The sequence below is a fragment of the Podarcis melisellensis genome, assembly GCF_964234715.1.
Source record: "Podarcis melisellensis genome assembly, chromosome: 9".
Classification (NCBI taxonomy): domain Eukaryota; kingdom Metazoa; phylum Chordata; class Lepidosauria; order Squamata; family Lacertidae; genus Podarcis; species Podarcis melisellensis.
In genome coordinates this window covers 42,252,283-42,273,656 of record NC_138541.1, presented here as the reverse complement: position 1 = coordinate 42,273,656, position 21,374 = coordinate 42,252,283, and the positions used below count along the sequence as shown (strand labels likewise).

Below are 21,374 nucleotides of genomic sequence, written 5' to 3'. Positions count from 1 at the left end.
TCCATTTGATTGTATTGTTTAATATCTATATTGATCTAGGCATAGTTACACATGCTTAAGGGTCAAAATTCAATTGTAGCAGTTGTGCTAACAGGAACAGCCTGCCTTTCGTAGGAAACAATTTTTAAAGATCTAATTCAAGTAATCTTAAATATGTTATTATCTTGGCAGGGGATAACTGTAAGTCAATCGACTACAATAAGATGAAAAACTTTCTGCTGGATCTCCAGAACAGAAGATACATGCTACAAACAAGAGAAAGAAGTGTTGAAGATAAAATGGCTTTGAAGAAATTATTGGTGGATCAGATGTTTAAATATTATGATTCAGACAACAATGGTCTTGTGGACAGCAATGAACTGACACAGGTAAATGCTTTAGTTACATTTTTGTTGCTTCATATGATAAGATCTCACCAGGAGATTACATAAGGCCATAAGAAGAGCCTTAATGGGTCGGGTCAAAATCCTATCTACTCCAATACTATGTTTGCACAGTCTGTACTTGTGGATCCCAGCAACTGGCATTCCGATCCATATAGGCTCTGAACATTTTCTAGAAAGAGTAATCACAAGTGTTTCAGTTGTTTTAACACTCTTAAAAAAAATTCAAAGTGAGATCAGTTTGTTCCTCACCACATATTATTTCAGCTCCTAAAAGTCTTGCATTTATAGCTTTGTGGGAGTATAATCAGGGCTCTTGTGTCTTTGATTGCAGCAAATACTACCTATACAAATATTCTCTTAACATTAGAAATAAAAGGTCCTGTAGATACTTAATTCACTCTGTTTGTACATCACAGGGACTGGAGGATAAATCCATCTTTATTTCTCAGACAAATGATAGCTAGTCATTTCATCCTAGGCCATCTGTGTACTCTACAAATCCAAGATATCATTTTACATGATTGACAGCCTTTGTGCAAGCAGAACCAGCCTGGAATAGTAGCCGTGGAAGTAAAGTGTAAGAAATATTTGCTGAATGCTGTAGATAAACTTGATTATAGCTGGGTCAAGGTAGTGTCCTTTAGCATCTGTTCAACCTACTTTATTATGATCACTCACATTATTGATATGCCTTAGTACTGAGATCGTATTGCTATGTAGGACTAAAATTTGAAGTCTGAAAAATGTCAACTGTTTTATCTTTTACAGCTGTCCCCACTCCTGAAAAAGGTAGGCATAGATTCCATAGAAAGAGACCCTATGTTGCTGTCCATATGACTCAAACCAAGGGAAGGGCAAAAAGCAGTTGGACCCAGTTCTAGATAATCCAATTTAGTACTGAATGCATAGTTCCTAGTGCTGATTTGGTGTGCAGCTTGGATGGCATGGTTGATGGAGGGGCAAATTTTAATGTTGTCCTACCTCCCTTGTGAGCAGGAGATTGGTGGTGGTCTCACAACCATCTGATCTGTTGTTGAGTCAGGAAGAACATTCTCCCATTAGCCATTTGTTTCTACCACCCCTATTATTTCAATATACGTGAATGAGCACTCACAAAAAAATCCCTGATGCAACACAGTGATAACAATATTTTATGCACCACCCAGTTGATGGCTGATCAACTAGGCAGCAGAGAAAAGTGGAGTTGGTTCCAGACTCCAGATTTCTATACTGGCTTCTGCTGTTGTGCTGCTGTACCTGGTTCAAGGTATTAATGCTAAGATGCAAAACCCTAAATGACCTTGGATCCAAAATTTGAAGGAACATTTTCCTAAGTACCTTTCATCCTAAAGTTTCAATTAGTGGGAGAGGCCCTGTTCATGGTCCATGAGATGGATGGTAACATAGAATCACAGAATTGTAGAGCTGGAACAGACCCCAAGAGTCAGCTAGTCCTGTACACTGCAATGATAGAAGTTATTATCTGTGGTGGCTCCCCATCTGCGGAACTCCATCATCTCATCAGGTTGTCCCCCTGCTTCAGCCATGCACACACGAAATCAAAATTCATTTATTTGTCCAGATCTTGGTGAGATAATGAGTGTCAGGTCCCTATCAGCAGCTTTAGCCGCTATTATCTTTGTGATGTGTCGTGATTGTCGTTTCTTTGCTGTTTAAAATTATTCTTAGGTGTCTTTGCTATTTTACGTTGTTAGCTGCCCTGGGCTCTCTTTTGGGAGGAAGGAAAGAATGGAAAAAGAATGAAAAGATAGCTAGGTATTTCAAACAAGTTAACCCTGTGATTCACAAATTACATAAGCCAGAATAGAGGAATGATTAATTTTATATATAATATCTTGGCATAAATAGATTGTGGGGCACAATCTAAATCAGCAAAGTTGGTCAATAGCACATTATGTTCCCCCAAAACTCTGGGTTATAGGTTGTGGCTAATAGGATTCATCTTGTTGCTCCCTTTCTGATCTATTGGTGTAATAAAATCCCCAAAGCATCTGGTAATGGGAGTGCTTAGTAGGCACTGTGGGCATTTTACAACCCCACAGAATCAGACCCTAAATATAATCGTCAATCAAGGGCTATCATGCTGAAAGTCCCCCTGTGAATCTCTGGTGAGACAAATTTACTTGCATGTTTTCTATGCCATGAAAGCAATTACAATTCCTTGCATAGTTGTAAATTCAGTTTCAATTATTGCAGGTGTCAATGTGACTGCTTAATGCTGAGAGGTGGATACTTAGAGTACCAGTTGTTTTATGGGAAGACACAGTGGTAAAATGTACTTTACCAGTGATTCATGCATTTGTTTTGTTACCAAGGAAATATATTTTAATGAAAAGCAAAGCTTATTCACACATTCACAGGAATGGCATGCAGAAAGCACAGACTGATGTGTGACCCTTCTGTGCGCAGACAAGGATATATACAAATGTATGCTGGCCAGTAACAAATTGACACATTATTTTTACAGACTTGATTGTATGCTCTCCCCATGACTCACGATCTATTTGGTTCATTAGAAGACACTTACACATAATGCCTGTAGCAGCAACTCCATTCTAAAGGTGCCTCAGGCTGGCGGTGGGGCAGCACATGTGTCAATCAACTGCCCCATGATGACAAAGTCTCACACCCCAGTTCTTCCTCTGGAAACAGTTTCCTTATGAAGACTCCGAGGGCTAGACAGTGTGGCAAGGGGTGTAGAGAAAGTCATTGTCTGATGCCCTGCACAAAGTCTCTCTCCTACCTCACCAGGCTGTTGCAAATAATAACAATAATAACAACAATATTATTTATTTATTTATTTATTTATTTATTTATTTATTTATTTATACATACTCCACCCATCTGGCTGGGTTTCCCAAGCTACTCTGGGCGGCTTCCAACAAGAGATTAAAAATACATTAAAACATCAGCCATGAAAAACTTCCCTAAACAGGGCTGCCTTCAGATGTCTTCTAAACAGAGGGGGGAGAGAAAGGTGCACAAGCTGGAGCTCTTGGATAGAAAAGCACGCTATAAATATACAGTGGGCCCTCTGGTTACGGATTTAATTAATTCCAGGGGGCTGTGCGCACCCTGAAAAATCCGTAACCAGAGGCGACCAACTTGGATGGCTTCAAAAGAGCATTCAACAAATGCATGGCACTCCTGGCTATCAGTGGCTCTTAGTCACAATAGCTATGGTCTGCCTCCATGGTTGGAGAAGCATGTTTCCAGATACTAGTTGCGCAAAACCACAGGAGGGGAGGGTGCTATTGCACACAGGTCTTGCTTGTGGGTTTCCCTGGTCCCTGTGGGAACAGGACTAGATGGGCTATTGGCCTGATCCAGCAGGGCCCCAGCAACACCATTGCTATGTAACACCATTCAGAGATGATGTAAAGAAAAGCCAGCAAAGCAGCTCAATTGCTTTAACCACAGAATTTCACAGTCCGGACATTTATAACAAAATACTGAAATGAAACAAGCATGTTTCCAACCTTGATAACTAACAGGCAAAACATACTCTGAAGTATGTGCTGTTGCACAGCTTTGATGTCTGAACTACCAGCTCTCATTCTAGCCTACCTTACAGGGCTGTTATGAAGATAAAAGCGAAGACAGCCTTGAGCTCCCAGGAAGAGAATATACAAATATTCAACAGCAACAAATAGATGCAGTTTCACAACTCTCAGCAAATCATACATATACACACAAATCATTTTGCCAGCCTTGACTGAAAAATGGTTAAAGTCCGTCTAAAGGAATATTGACTTACTGCAGCTGTAAGATGTTTAATTATTCTATGGTTGTATTTGCTTATTCGTTTTGCATTTTTCACCTTCTGTGGTTACTGAATATTAATAAATAGCAGCCCAGTGATGATAAGCAGACCAGCAATGGCTATGTGGGAGACATGTGTGCTGTCTTTACAGAATAATACATAATTGACTGGTTTGGTATGTTTTGTTCAGAAGCAACCACCTTGAAATAAATGTGGTTTCCCTCCTACTGGAGGAAAAGTGGTGCCATTGCAGTCCCTCCCTGTCTATTTTCCAAGACAGCACACTTGGGAAGTGAATGACATGGGCATGGCTGCTGGAATGTAGCCCAGTGTAAGACTCACATCTGTTGCTGTGGCCACTTTTTGTCTCTGGCCCCACCACTGGCGGGAGACCCAGAAGGTACCTCAGGAGGGAGCATGGTGCTTAGGCTAGAAAACATTCACCACCCTGGGTTTAAACCAGTGGTCCTCTAGCTTTCTCAGGCTACTTCCTGCTTGGTTCCATAAACTCACCCCCAGCGCTCCCCACGCTACAAAAATTGTTATTCAGAATAGTGGTTTGCATGACCCACTAAGGAAGATAATAACACCATAAACTTTGAAACAGTAGTGATTGATTGCACATTTATCCAAAATCAATTAGAATATATTTAGTTGGATTAATTCAACAAAATGGATGAATTTTGATCCAGTGATACCAGGAAGGATCTTAGACACCACATTTAGTAACTATTTCACTGTTGAGTAAATTCTTAATGTGATGGATGGACTTGATGAAGTGATACCTGTTTCCCAATGTCTTCCCAATGGTTTAAAGTCACTTAAATCATCACCTCCAGCTCCCCCTGCCTCTTAGCAAGCCCCCAGAGGGTGGCACCACCCCCTTTGGGAACCACTGGTTTAAACCAAGCTTCTGCAACTTGCTGCTTTCCATAGGTTGTTGGTTTTCAACTCTCACCAGATGCAGCATGGCCAATAGTCAGGGTGGCAGAAGTTGCTTAAAGCATATAGAGAGCACAGATTGCAGAAAGCTGATTTCGGAGAGAAGAAAAATGTCACCACAATAAAAGCCTCTATCTCAAAACTTGCGTAAAAATTGGGGTGGTTTGGGGTTATTATTTTTATTGAATTTATATACCACTCTTCACCAAGAGACCACAGGGCAGTTTACAGCATAAAACACAAAATGCATGATATAATTGTAAAAGGAAACAAAGAGAACTCCTTGCCTCTCCAGATGTTTCCTCCAAATTCTCATGCTCCTAATTGGGTGGGTAAGGGGAGCTCACTGCATCCCCCCATCCGGCTTTTTGGCTTTGATAAAACCAGCAGCATTTTTACGTGTGCTGAAACTGCTGTGGAAATTATACTCAGAAGAAAATGAGTCCTACAGTTGAAGGCTGATTTTGCCCATCTTCACAGAGCTCATTTACATAGGCGATAGTGAATACTAAGGCAGTTTCAGACTGTGCTTTTATCAGGACACATTTGATAGGTAAGACACTTAGAATCAAAGGACATAAAATTACATTCCTGGTGGTCTTTCTGAACTCCACGAATAAACATTCATTTGCAAAACCAGAAAGAGAACAAGCACCTTCTAGCCTCTCATTCCATGCTGGATCATTAAACAAACACAAGTCTGTCTCTGAGTTGGGTAAATTTACCGAGGAATTTTTTATTTTTTATTTTTAAGCAGAAAAGTTGCAATGGAAACATCCTTACTAACCTAAAAAAAAAGGAGGGGAGTGCAGGCTTTCTTTATCATCCAATTTTGACGGACAGCATTTTTAAGAAATAAACAGAATGAATGTAAATACATTATAATTGCTTTTTCTGCTTATAAGGAGCTGCCTTTGTTTGCAAGAGACTGACATTTGTAGCGCAGATCTGAATGTTATCCAGCAAACATTTTTGGTGTGAAAGAAGTGGGTTGGGGGCCGGGAGGGAGGTTTTAGCAAATGCTAAAATGCTTTAAAGGTGGTCTGTTTTACACAACTGGTGTTTACTGGTGTTCACAGCCTATGTCAGCTGCTGCTTCAACTTTATTGTTTTAAAACTACTTTTTTAAAAGTAACACCAAAACCACCAGGCAGCTGCTCAGATCTGGGTACATGATGGTGTCACATGCATTTAAGTAAGCAGGAAACGAGAACTTTCAGCTCAGATTTAGGGAGGGTTGGAACATGTGGCTTAAAACACAGGGAGGTCATTTTCTCTTGCTGTGTTTCAAGGAGAGTGGAGTATTTTCACCCAGTGCACATTTCCCAGTTCATTTCCCTGTGCCTGTAACACACACACACACACACACACACATCCAGTCAAGCAAGCTGAGCTGTATAAACTGTCGCAGCAATCAATCAGCACCAAGGTCAGTGGCTAAATGCTGTGTTGGCCTTAGAGATGTTCTCAGTCTCAATGCCAGGGCCAGTGGCTCCTGGACACCAGCTAGCTATGCTGCAGTCTTCCACCCCGATGACAGTAATCACTTCAGTAATAATTCAGTTGTTTCCTTAATTTACGTAGTCATTTAAAGGTACCTATCACAAGGGCTGTAAGTGTAGTAGACACATGCTTTGCATTCAGAAGGCCTTGAGTTCAATATTCAGCACCTCCTGGTAGCATTGGGAAAGACCCCTGTCTTACATCCCAGAAAGTCACTTCCACTTGGTAGCAACAATATTTAGCTAGATGGAACCAACAGTCAGATTCTGATGATCCTAGAGACAAAAGAGAATTAGATCTGGGTATCATCATTATGTCGATGAACAATTTCCATACAATCTTAATCCTGCATTTTTGAGTAAAGTTTAATAAGCACGGGAATTAAGGCAGAACCCTGTAGAATTTCCTACAGGATATTTCCCATGTGACAGGACAGCAGTTAACCTGCAGCAATTTTTGGTACCTTTTCATAAGATGGAGTCAGAAACAACGTAATTCAGTGTTCTAATTCTCAACCCATACATGTGGTCCGGAAGGACAGCATAGTTTATAGCAAAAACTGCTGAGAAGCTGAGGACAACCAAGGGGATCGTAATTCACCTACCTCTTTTCCAATATAGGTTGTCTTTCTGAGCAACAAAGGTAGTTTTAGTAACTGTGAAAGTTATGTGGCTTATAATGGTGATGATAAAGTTGCCTGATTTTTCCTGATCCCTCGCTCTCACAGTAGACCACACACCACAGGCATTTTCAGAGGGTCTACCAAACAAGAAGTGGGGGAAAGGGTGACATACTGGAGAAGAAGTGGTAGGAAATTCCTCTTGGATAACTATCACTGCATTCAAGAAATATTAGGTGCCACACTCTGACGTTTGCATTAGAATGCTAGTGGCAGAAAGGAAGCGCTTGCTATTCTTCTTCCATGCATGATGAGGATATATTAGACTCTCTTAGTTCTTTGGGAGCAGTATCTATAATAAAGGTGAGACTGATTATCCTGACAAAAAAATGCCTTTCAACAATCCAAAATGCATAGTTTGTATTTCATTGTTAGCTCTTATTGTATGTCCATAGAATTCCAAATCTAAATGTGCATAGTCAATGAAAATGTATTAATTTTTTTATGAATGGCACTATATAATTACAAAGCAACTTGAAATTTCTGACTTTACACAGTTCTAGTTCATTGCCCTACAGCATCCGTAAAATCATCTATTAAATGATATTAGGAATACTTAATTATTCCATTCAACTCTTAGAGCTCCAGTGTAATTTCATGGTTATAATTTTCTTGTCAGGTAATAAAACAGGATGAGCTTGGCAAGGATCTGTCTGACTGCTCTCTTTTCGATCTCTTGAAATATGATGATTATAACAGTGACAAGCACCTAGGCCTGGAAGAATTCTATAGAGCATTTCGTGAGTACAATTTCTAGTTTTATTCCCAGATCTATCTCCATATGAATGTATGATTTCAAAAAACCTTGGTGTAATATTTGAAACAGATCTTACAATTTTGCAACTTTTCTTGAACTGAGGCCCACTACAGTAGAAGCCCACCCTTATTTAAGTATTTATTAAGATAATGGAATATTTGCCAACTATCTTCTATCTCACAAATGCTAGTATCAAGCCAATAACAAATAGCATGGATGGAGAAATTTTCTGCACCCACTGACTGCTCATGCAAAGGTGATTGGTGTGGAGGAGAAGGGTTCATGTCTCTCCCCCCCCCCAAATCTGGCACCTTCCAGATGTTTTGGGCTTGAACTTCCATCACACCTGACTATTGATCAAACTGCCTGGGAAAACATTTGGAGAACATCTGTTTGCAGAAGGCTTACCTACTGGGTTGGCATTCAGATCTGTGCACATTTAAATCCCAATCTACAAAACACACCCCAAAACAATATGTGAACTGAAACAGAGCCAACTTTCTAAATTCACATTTGTCCAAAATTTGCAATGCAGTTCTCCAGCCAAACTGTACTTACAAACATGCTTTTATTATTGGAACTTGTGCATAAAAATATTAGTTGAAATAACATACAGAAATGCAATACAGTGGTACCTCGGGTTAAGTACTTAATTTGTTCCGGAGGTCTGTTCTTAACCTGAAACCGTTCTTAACCTGAAGCACCACTTTAGCTAAAGGGGCCTCCTGCTGTTGCCATGCCGCTGGAGCACGATTTCTGTTCTCATCATGAAGCAAAGTTCTTAACCTGAAGCACTGTTTCTGGGTTAGCGGAGCCTGTAACCTGAAGGGTATGTAACCCGAGGTACCACTGTATAGCAAAGGAAATTGCATGAAAAAATGTGTACATTAGTCAAAACTCTATACATAAATATATGAGGAGAAATTCACACAAAAATGCTGATGAATTTGCATGAATATTATTTTTAAAAAAGCAAAGTGCCTCAGAAACATGAGGAACCAAAGTTAAGCATGGGGAAATGAGAAACAGAGAGAACCAAAACTGACATATCCTTCTGTTTATAGTTAGAAGACTGTAGTGGATCTTGCTCTCTTATCTTTTTGCTCTCCCATCATTCCTAATCTTGGAGAATGTCTATATACCACAGACTCTTCCCCCCACCCTTCTGAATATGCTGCATGACAACCTTCTGTTTTACTTCCTTTCTGCAAATGAATCAGATCCTAATACTTAGTGTTAATTAGTCTGTAAAAACTAGTTTTCTTTGCTTCCAGTCAGTAGCACCAGAATATGCCTCATGTTTATCTATAAGAATGCATCAGGCTACTGGGTAACCTGTTTACAATTATCTTGATTTTAGCAAGCTTATGTAGTTTTGATTGTGCTTTCCCTTAGGGAGGCTTACTAGCACAGTGCGTGAGAATTTCTGCCATATGTTTATGGACTATGAAAAATAATAGCCTGAAAAAATATTTGAATATAGGGGTCTGGTCTGGGGGGGTGAGTCTACAACTGAAAATACACATTTCAATACTAGTGTTTGGGATTCAGGGTCTTTAGGAGTTCAGATTCCCTTTAAGTTTCCTTTCTGAAGTCAGTTAGGCAATTAAATTCTGTTTAAATATGCAGACAGGACAGGAGTGTGAAACCGGCATGATTAATTATCACTATTGTTTCATTAGCATTTCCTAGTAGGGAAACTTTTTTTTCCAGCAGTGTAGTTAATTAGAGCCTTGACTGTCATCTGAAGATGGTAAGTTCAGAATCAAACATGACTGAAAATTACTTTGTGAGTTTTATGATTTGGCATCTCTAAGCCAATAGGGATTTGGATTCTGCAGCTCAAAAATCAATTTTCTTTTAAATACTTTTTAATGGGAATGTGCTGAATTTTCTCCATTTTCAGCAGAAAAACAATGCTTTCTAAAGTTTACCCATTTACAGTGGTTCATTGTTCATAGCCCTGATCAGCTACGTTTTTAGCACATTTTTATAAATATATATGTCTCATTATGTGGTAAATTAATGTAATTGAGGGAAAACTAAGCTAATTCAGAATGAGAGAAATCTTATTCAGAATACATTGTCCTCACTTTGAGGGAACTGCATAGGAGCTCAGTGACATCCTCACATAATCGTATCTTATGGACCGCTTAATGACATCTCTATCACTAGGAAGAACAGTATTTTTAGTACCCAACGTCCAGCTATTTACAAAGAGGCTCAGAATAAAGTACTGCTCCCACTATCTGATTGACAGGTGTGCATAGGTTTTGCTGCTTGACTATATTTCAGGGTGGCATGCCATCTCTCTGTACGGCTCCCGGGTGAAAAGAAAATGGTGGGGGAAATAATGTGAAAGATTGCTGAAAGGAGGCACATTTGCTTAAGGAGAAAATGTTAATGAAACTTCCCCAATTTTCTCACTATTACAAACATTTATGTTCGATTAGAAGTGTTTGAAATCTACTTGGTGCTCTCATGTATAAAATTTTTATCACCACAGTGCACAACTTGATTGGACAAGCTTTAAATGAAATGGAAGTGTACTGATGAAGCAGTGGATGTATTTAGCAGGGAGTAGTTGTTAAACAGGTGAATTGGCCACATTAGCAGAAAGATGTGGGGAATCCTGGTGGGCAGTTATAGGGGAAGAGTGTAGTCTGGAAATCTGACTACATGGCTGTGGGACTGGCTGGTATGGTTAGGGAGTACCCGTGGGGTCAATCAGTAACACCTACCTGGAGCTGTGGGGCCCTAGGAGGGGGTGGAGCAGGAAGGCTTCCCTACTCTCCTGAAAGGATGGGGTGCAAAGAGGGGCAACCTGTTACTTATGTAAGGTTTGGTTCACCTAGTTTGGTTATTTGTTAAATCACACATCTTGCGTGCCCTATGCAGATTGGTTTGGGGTTCACATGAATAAATTTTACCTACTTCACCCAAACTCTTTCTTTCCTGAGTGGTCACAATAACAAAGCACGGGAGAACTAGAGCAAAAATGAAATGGCAGCTTTCAGGGATGATCTCTTGAGAGGTGAAATTACATGTGCTAGAAGCTTATTCTGTGGGTTTACCAAGATCAGTGGTACAGGGGATACTGCTGTAGTAACAGGCCCAGAACCAGTGTTGAGGAGACTCTGGCTTATTTTTAGAAGAAGAAGAAAGTAAGTTTCTACCCCTGTACCCATGTCATATAATGAAAGTTATGAAGCAAAATATACAGACACCACTGAAAGCAGTTATTTTGTGAGATATGATCCTGTCTGTGCCATGGCTCATGCGCTTTCTCCAGGCCCTGATCCCAACTGCCACATACTCAGCAGAAGTATCCAAAATGGACTTCTGTCTGTGTACAGCTGTATGCACAGAGAACCTTGAACACAATTTGGAATTCTGCATGAACAAGTCCCATCATCACTTTTGCTGAAATCACAGGGGTCAGGGAGAGAGGGCAGGAGGCATAGTCCCACTAACTTTCCATGCAGATGTGCAACAGAAGATGAGAATAAGTTCTTTCTTTCTTTCTTTCTTTCTTTCTTTCTTTCTTTCTTTCTTTCTTTCTTTCTTTCTTTCATTATAGTCTTTATGTGTTGTGTGTATTTTCCTCATATTGCAATATTACTCTGACTAGGAATGCTTCTTATAGCAACAGTAATTTTGTGTTTACTATTTGTATGATTTTTGTGTCTTGTTTTAAAAGTTGAAATAAAAAGTAATTTCACCTCCCTATTAACATACCTTTATGAAATAAACATCAAGGGAATGAGCTCAGGTAGCCTTTCACAGCAGTGCACAAAAGTCCCATGCTTGCAACAAATAAGTAAGCAGCAACAACTTATTCCTTTGATCACTTAAACAGATGGAAATGTGTAGTCCCTTCACTTTATGGAAGCGGCAGAGAACAGAAAGTCAATAAGAACAGAATTGATTGAATACCATGAATACAAATAACAAGGCTTTATTATAAATAATGGAAGTAACATTCCACACACATCTTTGTAAAGTGAAGGAGAATCACCAACATGACTTGAACTGTGTGTCGTCCATCAGATATAACACAGAAGTGTTTTTGAGGCACCTTATGAAATACAGTCATATTTATTCTGAACAAACAGCCAGTAGTCATTCGGTTCTTAAATGCTGCAGAATATTCAAGGAACAAGTCTTGTAATTCACTGCACACGAATACGCATAAAGTCATAGTATTTTTATTTCGTAAGCTGCTTTGGAAACAATATGATGAAAAGCAGGGTATACTTTTTAAAACAAACAAACATAATACATAAATAATGGAGCATCCTTATTCTGAGTGTCAGTGTTGGAAGCACTGCCCTAATGCATGGTTTTCTCTGTATTTAATCTCCATCACTGGCTAATTAACTTCATCCTGAGTATTTTTAGGTGGCATGGACAGAATGTGAGAGTGAACTCTGAGGCCACATATCAGAAATGCCTGTCTGGTTCAATGAGTAAATTAATAAAACAAACTAGATGGTTGTAGCCATCAGCAGAGCATGGGGTGGTGTTACCAGGGTGCTACTGTGATTTCCAGGAGAGAAACAGGAGTGGGGCAAGGTTAGGCAAGCTCTATACTAGTGGGTGTCATGAGCCCACAATCCAGACTGCCAGAGTGGGTTGCAATAATAAAATATGCAATTATAAGACAAATAAATCAATTTCAGCCTTAAAACAAGTGTGAAAACAATTAAAAACAGTTCCACAATGAAACAATTAAAAACACTTCTGACAGTGGTACCTTGGTTCTCAAATGCCTTGGTACTCAAACAACTTGGACCCAAACACTACAAACCCAGAAGTAAGTGTTCCTGTTTGTGAACTTTTTTCGGAAGCCGAACGTGCTTTATTTTAAGTGTTACACTTCTGATTTGAGTGCCACACTTCCGTTTTGAGTGTCTCTGAGTCCAGTCTTTGCTATTTATTTTGCTTTATTTTTCGGCTTTTTTGTTTTGTTTTTGTGACTTTGTGAAACCCAGTTCAGCTACTGCTTGATTGATTGTGTGACTGCAGTACATGGTTTATTGTTTTCATTTTATGAATCAATGGTCTCTTTAGATTGTAAAATTCATGTTAAATTGCTGTTTTAGGGGTTGTTTTTAAAAGTCTGGAATGGATTAATCCATTTTGCATTACTTTCTATGGGAAAGCGTGCCCTGGTTTTGGAACACTTTGGTTTTGGAACAGACTTCTGGAATGGATTAAGTTTGAGAACCAAGGTACCACTGTATACGGAAAAAATACAACTATTTAAAAACAATTCTGCCTATAAAAACAGTTAAATATAGTTCTAATACGGTTGCAGACTGAATGAACATGACAGGGTGACCTGTCTCATTTTGCTACCTGAGGCAAGATGGGTATGTGTCACCTCCTACCCCATACTTGTTGTTGTCTCCTGCCTACCCCCACTTTTGCCACCACCGGAACACTCCCTCTCACTTAACTCAGTAAGGAACGGTGTTCTGTAAGGCCTTGGAATTTATCTTTTATGCCCCAATAGCAGGGAAAATAAGTGGTACCACCAGACGCTGGAACATCTCCCTCTTGATAAAATTTGATGGGGGGGGGCATTCCGGCAGTGGTGGAGTGAGTGCGTCACAGCCTCTTCCACTCCCACTGCCTGAGACAGCTGCTTCTCTCCACCTAATGGGTGAACTTTCTCTGGAACATGCGAGAGGAGAGTGGGGCTGTGCAGACATGCTCCATCCTCAACATTGCACATGCTGGCTTGTGCCAGCTCTGATGGATGTGCATACAGCACAAATATCTGCAGGAAGGAAGCCTTGGACTATACAGCTGAAAACCTGAATGCTCCTTCTGTGCTGTGCAGAAGGACACAGAAGGTTGACACAAGCCAGGGAGCAAGTGAAAGACTCAGAACAGTCCTGCCCACATGTTGATTCAGTCCATGAGCAGTCACTATGACTAAGGTTACCAATATTGAAAAAGAAAGAAAAATGCATGATATAATTAGACTTTTATTGTATTAGATATAATGCTAATTCTTATGGTTAGCTTATGGAAGAAGTACAGTGCTCCCCTCCATGTCATTGAACCTTTGACTTCAATTAATACTCACAACACTGTTAGATGTTGCTAGTGATCTGTACAGTTTCACATTATATATATATATATATATATATATATATATATATATATATATATATATACACTTTCGTAGATTTTCACGGGTACAGGAATGCAGGTTTTGGTGTCCTCGGGTGTCTTCCCGTGTAAAAGTTGGGGTGTCTAGGCCTAGACACCCCAACTTTTACACGGGAAGACACCCGAGGACACCAAAACCTGCATATATATACACTGTATATATATATATATATACACATACATATATATATATATATGTATATATATATATATATATATATATATATATATATATATATATCCAGTAGCACCTTAGAGACCTACTAAGTTTGTTTTTGGTATGAGCTTTTGTGTGCATGCACACTTCTTCAGATTTATTTTTTACTGGAAAGTGTCTGTTGACTCTGGCAAGAAAAGGCACAGTTTCACCTCTATATGCAGTGTGTATGGTCTAGTTTAAAAATAATGTTCAAGTTGCCTTTTTCTTCTTCTTTACTTTAATTGGATGATGGTCTTTGAGAAGGATTCAGCAAGATCCTATCTCTGTTATAGAACTGCTAAGTACAACTGCTTTGTCATAGACAGGAACAACTAAGCTTTAGTATATTTCCCCAGCTGTATTGGTTAAACCATAAGTATCAAAATAAGGGATCTTTGCAGATAGTCTTTTAAAAAAACAAAAAAAACCGGCCTACTTAATAATAATGTTTTTGACATATTTGGAATGCATCAAAGGAAGCAAATCAGTTAAATATCCTTAAAATAGCCAATATTTTGAACAATGAAATCGATTTCAGTGAATGTCCTTTATGTGAAAATATAATGTAAATGATACCTTGCACTGGTGGCCATACATAAATGCCTTCCCTGGAGGAATTCTGGTTGGTTTTGTTCCATAGTTGAAAGAATACTATTATGATGGGGGGGGGGGTGGTGAAGTACAATTTTAGATGATTCCACTATAAAGTTCATTTCCAAAAGTAATAAGCACATTTAAGTATTACTATAGTATTCCTTTGTAACTCTTGACCTGTCTTCTTTATTCTGTCTTTCATGTTGAGCTCTTATAATGTACTTTCTATTGTGTATCATTTTTCCTTGTTCACTTTCCATCTACTTCAAAGACCTCAAAAGATACTATTGGTGACCAGGTGAAATAAAAATGTAATGTAGGCATTTAGAGAGATCTTCAGAGAAATAATGTCGATGAAATGGCATACCCATAATAGGGCTCAAGAGTTAGAAGCAGATACCATTAAAAGAAAAGAAAAAACATCAAGTTTTAATAAACTTTTGTCATTATTTTCTTTAACTTCCATGGAAGTTAAAGTAGTATATATATGTTATGGGTCCTCTTCCATTCAAATGCTCAGTCAAACATTCTAAGCTTCCGTCAAGTAGCTGCATTATGTGTTAGTTGTGGACCAGGTGTGGGGTACCTTTCGCTCTCCAAATGTTTCTGAACTACAACTCCCACTAATCGTGGCCATTGACCGTGCTTGCTGGGCCTGATGGAAGTTGTAGTTCAGCAACATCTGGAGGCCCAAAGGTTCCCTACACCTTTTTTAAAACAACATTGTGGGATCACAGGAAAGTAAGTCATCGAAAAGTGTAGGAATGCCATTGACAGCTATTGAGAAATGTGTGCAGTTTGTATACTCAAAAGAGTACAACTGGTATACAGTAGTAGATATGTACTATGTGAGCTGTGCAACAATTAATATTCCTTCTGGGTTCAACCTTCACTTGGGCCATTCATTCATTAGAAGCCAGGTCATTTTCTGTCTGCTTCACTCCATTTGAAATAGGAGGGTATTAATACTGGAGGGTCTTCAGTACATGATTCTTGCAAGGATTACTGAGGTAAAGTATGTGAAGTCCTTTGAACACCTGAGAAGGACGATGTTCAAAACTCCCATAGCATTTGGAAGCACATCTTTTTTTTCTACAAAGCACCAATAACAAACTTTAGATAAAGAGGGAATTATTTGTCTTCCAGATCATCCAGGAGTTTCACTTAACCAGCATATAGCAATGCTATTTGCTAACAGCTATATTTGTGTTCATCACTTCAATATACACACACAAGATGCCTGACTAAAAAGCTCCCATTGTGACAACTAAAAACACACCAATCACTATAAAAATGTTTGTTTTTTGAAAAAAAGAAAGTAAAATAAAATGTAAAAGTTGACAAGTTAAAAGAACACTGAATTCTAATACTTAAAATGATCTAAAACCACAACAGAAAATAAAATGTGCAACATCTACCCTCAGAAGACCCTGCTATAACAGCAGGGTAATAGTCAAAGGTCTATCTTTGCCTGCCAGTGAAAGGAAAGCATTGGGAAGGGGCTGTATAGACTCCTGTGGAAGGGAATTCCACAATCTGGAAGGAGCCACTAAGAGGGTCCTCACAAAATGTGCAGGCAAAGGTGATGGATCAAGAAGAAGGCCGCCTCAGAAGATAGCAAAGCCCAAGCAGACACATTTAGGGAGATATAGTTCTTCAGATAGCCTGGACCCAAACCAAATAGGACTTTGTAGGTCATAACTAGCCATAGCTGTCGACGTTTCCCTTTTTTTAAAGGGGAAATTCCCTTATTCTGAATAGGAAATTCCCTTATTCTGAATAGGATTCCTTGCAAGAAAAGGGAAAAGTTGACAGCTATGTAACTAGCACTTTGAATTGTTCCCACAAATTGACCATTTACAACTTCCCTGTACAGGGCTGTCTTCAGGTGTCTTCTAAAAGTCAGGTAGTTGTTTATTTCTTTGACATCTGATGGGAGGGCACCACAACCGAGAAGGCCCTCTGCCTGGTTCCCTTTAACCTCACTTATTACAGTGAGTGAACAGCCAAAAGACCCTCAGAACTGGATCTCAGTGTCCTGGCTGAATGATGGGGCTGGAGACGCTCCTTCAGATATATAGGAATGTCAGCTGTGCTCTTGAATTTCCCATTTCATTAGCCATTGATTCTAGTGACACCTAGTAGGCTCACTGCTTCCTTAAATGTTCCATGTAAGTTAAATGCAAGTGTTCTATAGTAATGTTTGGTTATATATATATATATATATATATATATATATATATATATATATTCATTCTTTGTAAACATAAACATTAGCTTGAGATCTATACAGTCGTAAAACAAGCTGGATAAGGTGCCTATGGTAAACTTCTGACATTTAAATGAAATGATTTTGCCTGAGCTAGCCATGTGCAAACACAACAAACATATACTGACATTGATTTTTGCATAAATTCACTTTTCCAGTTGGATAAGTGCATGAAAAACTATACAATACATTCAGTTGTAGATTGTTAGCCTTTAAAACCAATTATTGCTATTTATTATGTGAGCTGACATTTAAATGTGGTATAGATGCAGGTCTGTGGTCTCTGTAAAGCCTGTAAAATCAATTTTCAAATTGAAATTAATCAGGAGTCTTAACATTCTGTCAGAATACTGATGTGTGTTTGCATCTTCTTAAGCCTAAAAAATTCTCGCGGTCCCAGTAACTGAAGGCAACCTTATACAAAGATGTGACTTGCCTCTTAAAATAAGTTAACTTAAGGGAGTCTGTGAAGCTCACCTGGGATATTATAAGTTAATATCATTACTTCAAAATGTTGATTGCAAATACCACGTTTGAATACACATGCTCTGACATGTACATTTGTCAGCAACCCAGGATTGGTTAACTCAGTGGCATATGCGAGCTTGCCTATGTAATATGTTAAATGGCTCTTAAGTAAAATTATAATCAAGTTTGTGTGAGTGTGGTGTGATGACAGAATGTACAGTAATGGGTTTCATCAAGTCCACCATGTATGCCTGCAAGGGGTGCTTTTTCCAAAAGTATACAGCACCTCTTTTTTGTTGTTTAAAAATGTGGCACTTACTGTAACAACTTCATGGTGAGTACCTATTTTTTATTTTTATTTTTAAAAAGCACTGCCTGCAAGGATCCACATAGGTCACTAGGGAGCTCCACCATTCCTTCTGAAAAGCAGGCAGGCACAGATTAGACCACTACAGAGAATAGTATCTCCATCAGGCCTGCCTTCTTAGTTTGGTCAAGGAACCTTAGGTTAGAAAATTAGTGCATTTATCCAGTTATGATGCTAATATGTTCACCCTTCTTCTACAGTCACTTAGAATATCCAGAGGCACAGTGTTTGCTTACTTAGGTGTGGTTGTCTTCGGAAAAAAGCACTTCCTTTTGTGATTCAATGATTCTAGAAGACTGTGAAACATGTTCAAAGAATGTTAAGTGCAAATTGCAAGTCTCGTTGAAATTCATTATCTATTATAAATAACAAAAGTCTGTGACATATCTATAATTCTTTATGTGCATGCTTGAATATCATTGTTTTCAAAAAGCTTTGAACGCACGTAACTTACTCTGTGCATGTAGAGAATTACATCACTCTCATCTGTCTCAAAAAGGCTTCAAACACAGAAGCTTCATGTAAATTATGTAAATCATAAATTCTTATCATTGAGGTTGCCTGCTGTGTCCTAAATCTTTATTGACTAGGGGATTAAATCTCAGCTTCTAATATTGCTTAGCATAGGGAATATTTTTAGAGTTTTACATTCTGTCAGACCTTAATGGGAAATGATCTAACTTCTAAACTTAGCAAGTGCCAAAAAAGTTTCTAGTATAATAAAGTCAACGTTGTACAAACTGGATTAGAGACTTAAGGCAACCATGTTTATATATCAACCACCTGAACTTTGAGATACAAAGATCACAGTTTTTGCTTTGCACTAATATGATATAGCAGAAACGCAGGGTAGGACATCCCTACTAGAATGGGAAGGATGAGTGACATTTTAAGTGAACCTGATTAGTGGTGTTTGGACAAGCCTCACTTTCAAAAACAGGGTTGTTGTTGTTTTTTTAGCTTTCCTAGAAATTGCTTGAGATCAATTGTTTGCTCCTTGAGTTTCCTTGAGACAAACTAAAAAAAAACCACACCCCAAAGATCAAACATATCTTTTCTTCTTCCAGTTTCCCCAAACTGCTTTCCAAGAGGAGAAAAATGTGCCCCCCCCCCCATGTTCTCAAAGGTAATGGGCATTAGGGAGAGCTCACTAGCAATAGGAGAGGGCAAGTATCTCCTTAATTGGAATTGATAGTCCAGAGTATGTTGAGGAACATCATTTTCTGGTAGGGAGAATGAAAATTATCATTTACTCTGCTGAAAGTGGGAAGCATAGCTTGAAAATGATTATTTGGCTCAATTATTTTGGCTTCTACTTTTTCTGGCCTCACTCTCTGTTCTCCTCACACCCCAACTAATATGAACGGGAAGCTACAAATCCCATGTTTCTTGGCAGAAAATTATGTTCCTGAATCTGCCCAGGAGCAGCTGTTCCAGGCAGGACAAGGTGGGACAGGCCTATTCTGCCTTTAATACCCCACTGCCGCCAACAGTTACCCCTTCCCTTATATTGAAGGTACAGGTGTTATTTATATAGTGTTACATGGAGAGTGGCAGTAGATGTTCTGTTCTCTAGCTCTGCATGGTTGTGACTCCCCACAAGTCCAAACTGTTTCAAATTTATTAATGTGGCATTTCTTATTTTTCCTGAATTTGCCCGGTTGAAATCATTAGTAAGTAAATAACAAACCAATGGGTAAACATGACAGGGTATTTGTGAAGGGTCTCCTCTGCATAAGTAATACTTTAAATCAAAATGTCTCTAGCATTCTAAGATAAGGGTGATATCCAACATTAGACTTAAGAGTAGAGTAGGCTCATTGAAATCAGTGGACTATTAGTGAATAACACTCTTAAGTATTTTTGGACTGGATTGTTCTAGTTATGCATTCGTCTTTCATGCCTTTCGGAGAGATGTGTGACTTTGAGCTGTCAGTATTTCAGAAATAATACCCTCTATAATTTAAACCCTGTGCTTACTGTACCCTGAGCTTTAATATATTTCTTTACCACTAACATCTTGCATGATGGTTTGGGAAGACAGTTCTTATTCTTTCCCTATACCCAGTTTTCTAATTTATTTTATCATGATAAATATTATTGAGGCAGACCCAGACACATAACACAACGAATCTTAGCATCGTGCATTTACAAGTTTGCCAAAAAAGAAAGGAAAAGAGAAAAAGAAACAGTGCTATGCTCAATCAGGGTGACGGTGCTTTTACAATCCATTTATACTGTCATCAAAGACCAGTCAAGATGGAAGCACAGAGAAAACCAACCACTGTGTTTTATAAGGAGCATCAAGCTTTCATTCTTCTTTTCTCCAGGTAGATGCACACAGTATGCGAAGTGCTGAGAAGTGGAAACATGAATGGCTAGGGCATCCATTGTTTGTACTTTTCAAGTTTGCATGCAAAGCAGGAAGATAGACGTGTTCCTTTACTCCATATAACCCAATTGTGCAGGGGTGGGGAGAGAGATTCACGAAACACATGAACTTGTCCTGAGGGAAACCTCAAATTGTAAGCTTCAGATGTGTTTCAAGGAACTTTAAAGATTCCATGGGTGTGGGTTCTTTCCATACTAGCAGCTCTATTTGCCAAAGGGAACAAGAGCCCACAGATTTGAATTTGATTGCCTGGATCCATTTGTGATTTGAGATACTACCATCACATTGCATACACACAAGAACTGGTATAGAGTGGGCAGAAGTCAGCACCTGTCATTCAGATGCCTGGTGTCATTTCAGGAAGAGTAAGAAAATGTGTGTAAATACATCTGGGGGCCCTTTAATGTTAAATATTCCAAGAGTGGCAGCAAAAAAATAATTTTTAAAAAATGGTCTGCCCATGTTCCTTTAGGGAGGCCCATCTCAAAGACAGCTAATAGTAGGGGAAATAGTACAGAAAGTTTGTTATCCATAAAATACACAGAGCATTACAGCTCTTCAACAAAGGCCATATTTTACCATCTAGTTCTTATGTGTATGTAGCAGGATTTCTGAATATAGCACCTATGGCCCTTATAGGTGTGTGTGTGTTTTACATGTAGGCGATACCAGTTAGAGTTCCAATACAAAAAGAGCACTGAACAGCCGTTTTTGTTGCAAAGCAGGGAATAGTAACATTAAACAGGAAGTATTTGTGTATGAGGCAGAAGTAAAGCTTGAGGCACCAGTGGCGTAGCGTGGGTTGTCAGCACCCGGGGCACAGCAAGTAATTTGCACCCCCTAACCCGTGG

General features: G+C 39.0%; 1 protein-coding gene across 4 annotated transcripts in view; it reads left to right on the top strand.

Annotated features, from left to right (window-relative positions):
- FSTL5 (follistatin like 5) overlaps positions 1 to 21,374 on the top strand; it is a 323,965-nt gene that overhangs the window by 183,656 nt on the left and 118,935 nt on the right. For 2 of the 4 annotated variants that reach the window (XM_081926022.1, XM_081926020.1), the window contains exons 5-7: positions 172 to 368; positions 1,155 to 1,175; positions 7,914 to 8,034. In XM_081926022.1, coding sequence (XP_081782148.1) covers positions 172 to 368; positions 1,155 to 1,175; positions 7,914 to 8,034 — 339 coding nt within the window. The remainder of the gene's footprint in view (positions 1 to 171; positions 369 to 1,154; positions 1,176 to 7,913; positions 8,035 to 21,374) is intronic. The other 2 variants (XM_081926023.1, XM_081926021.1) reach the window with 1 other exon arrangement.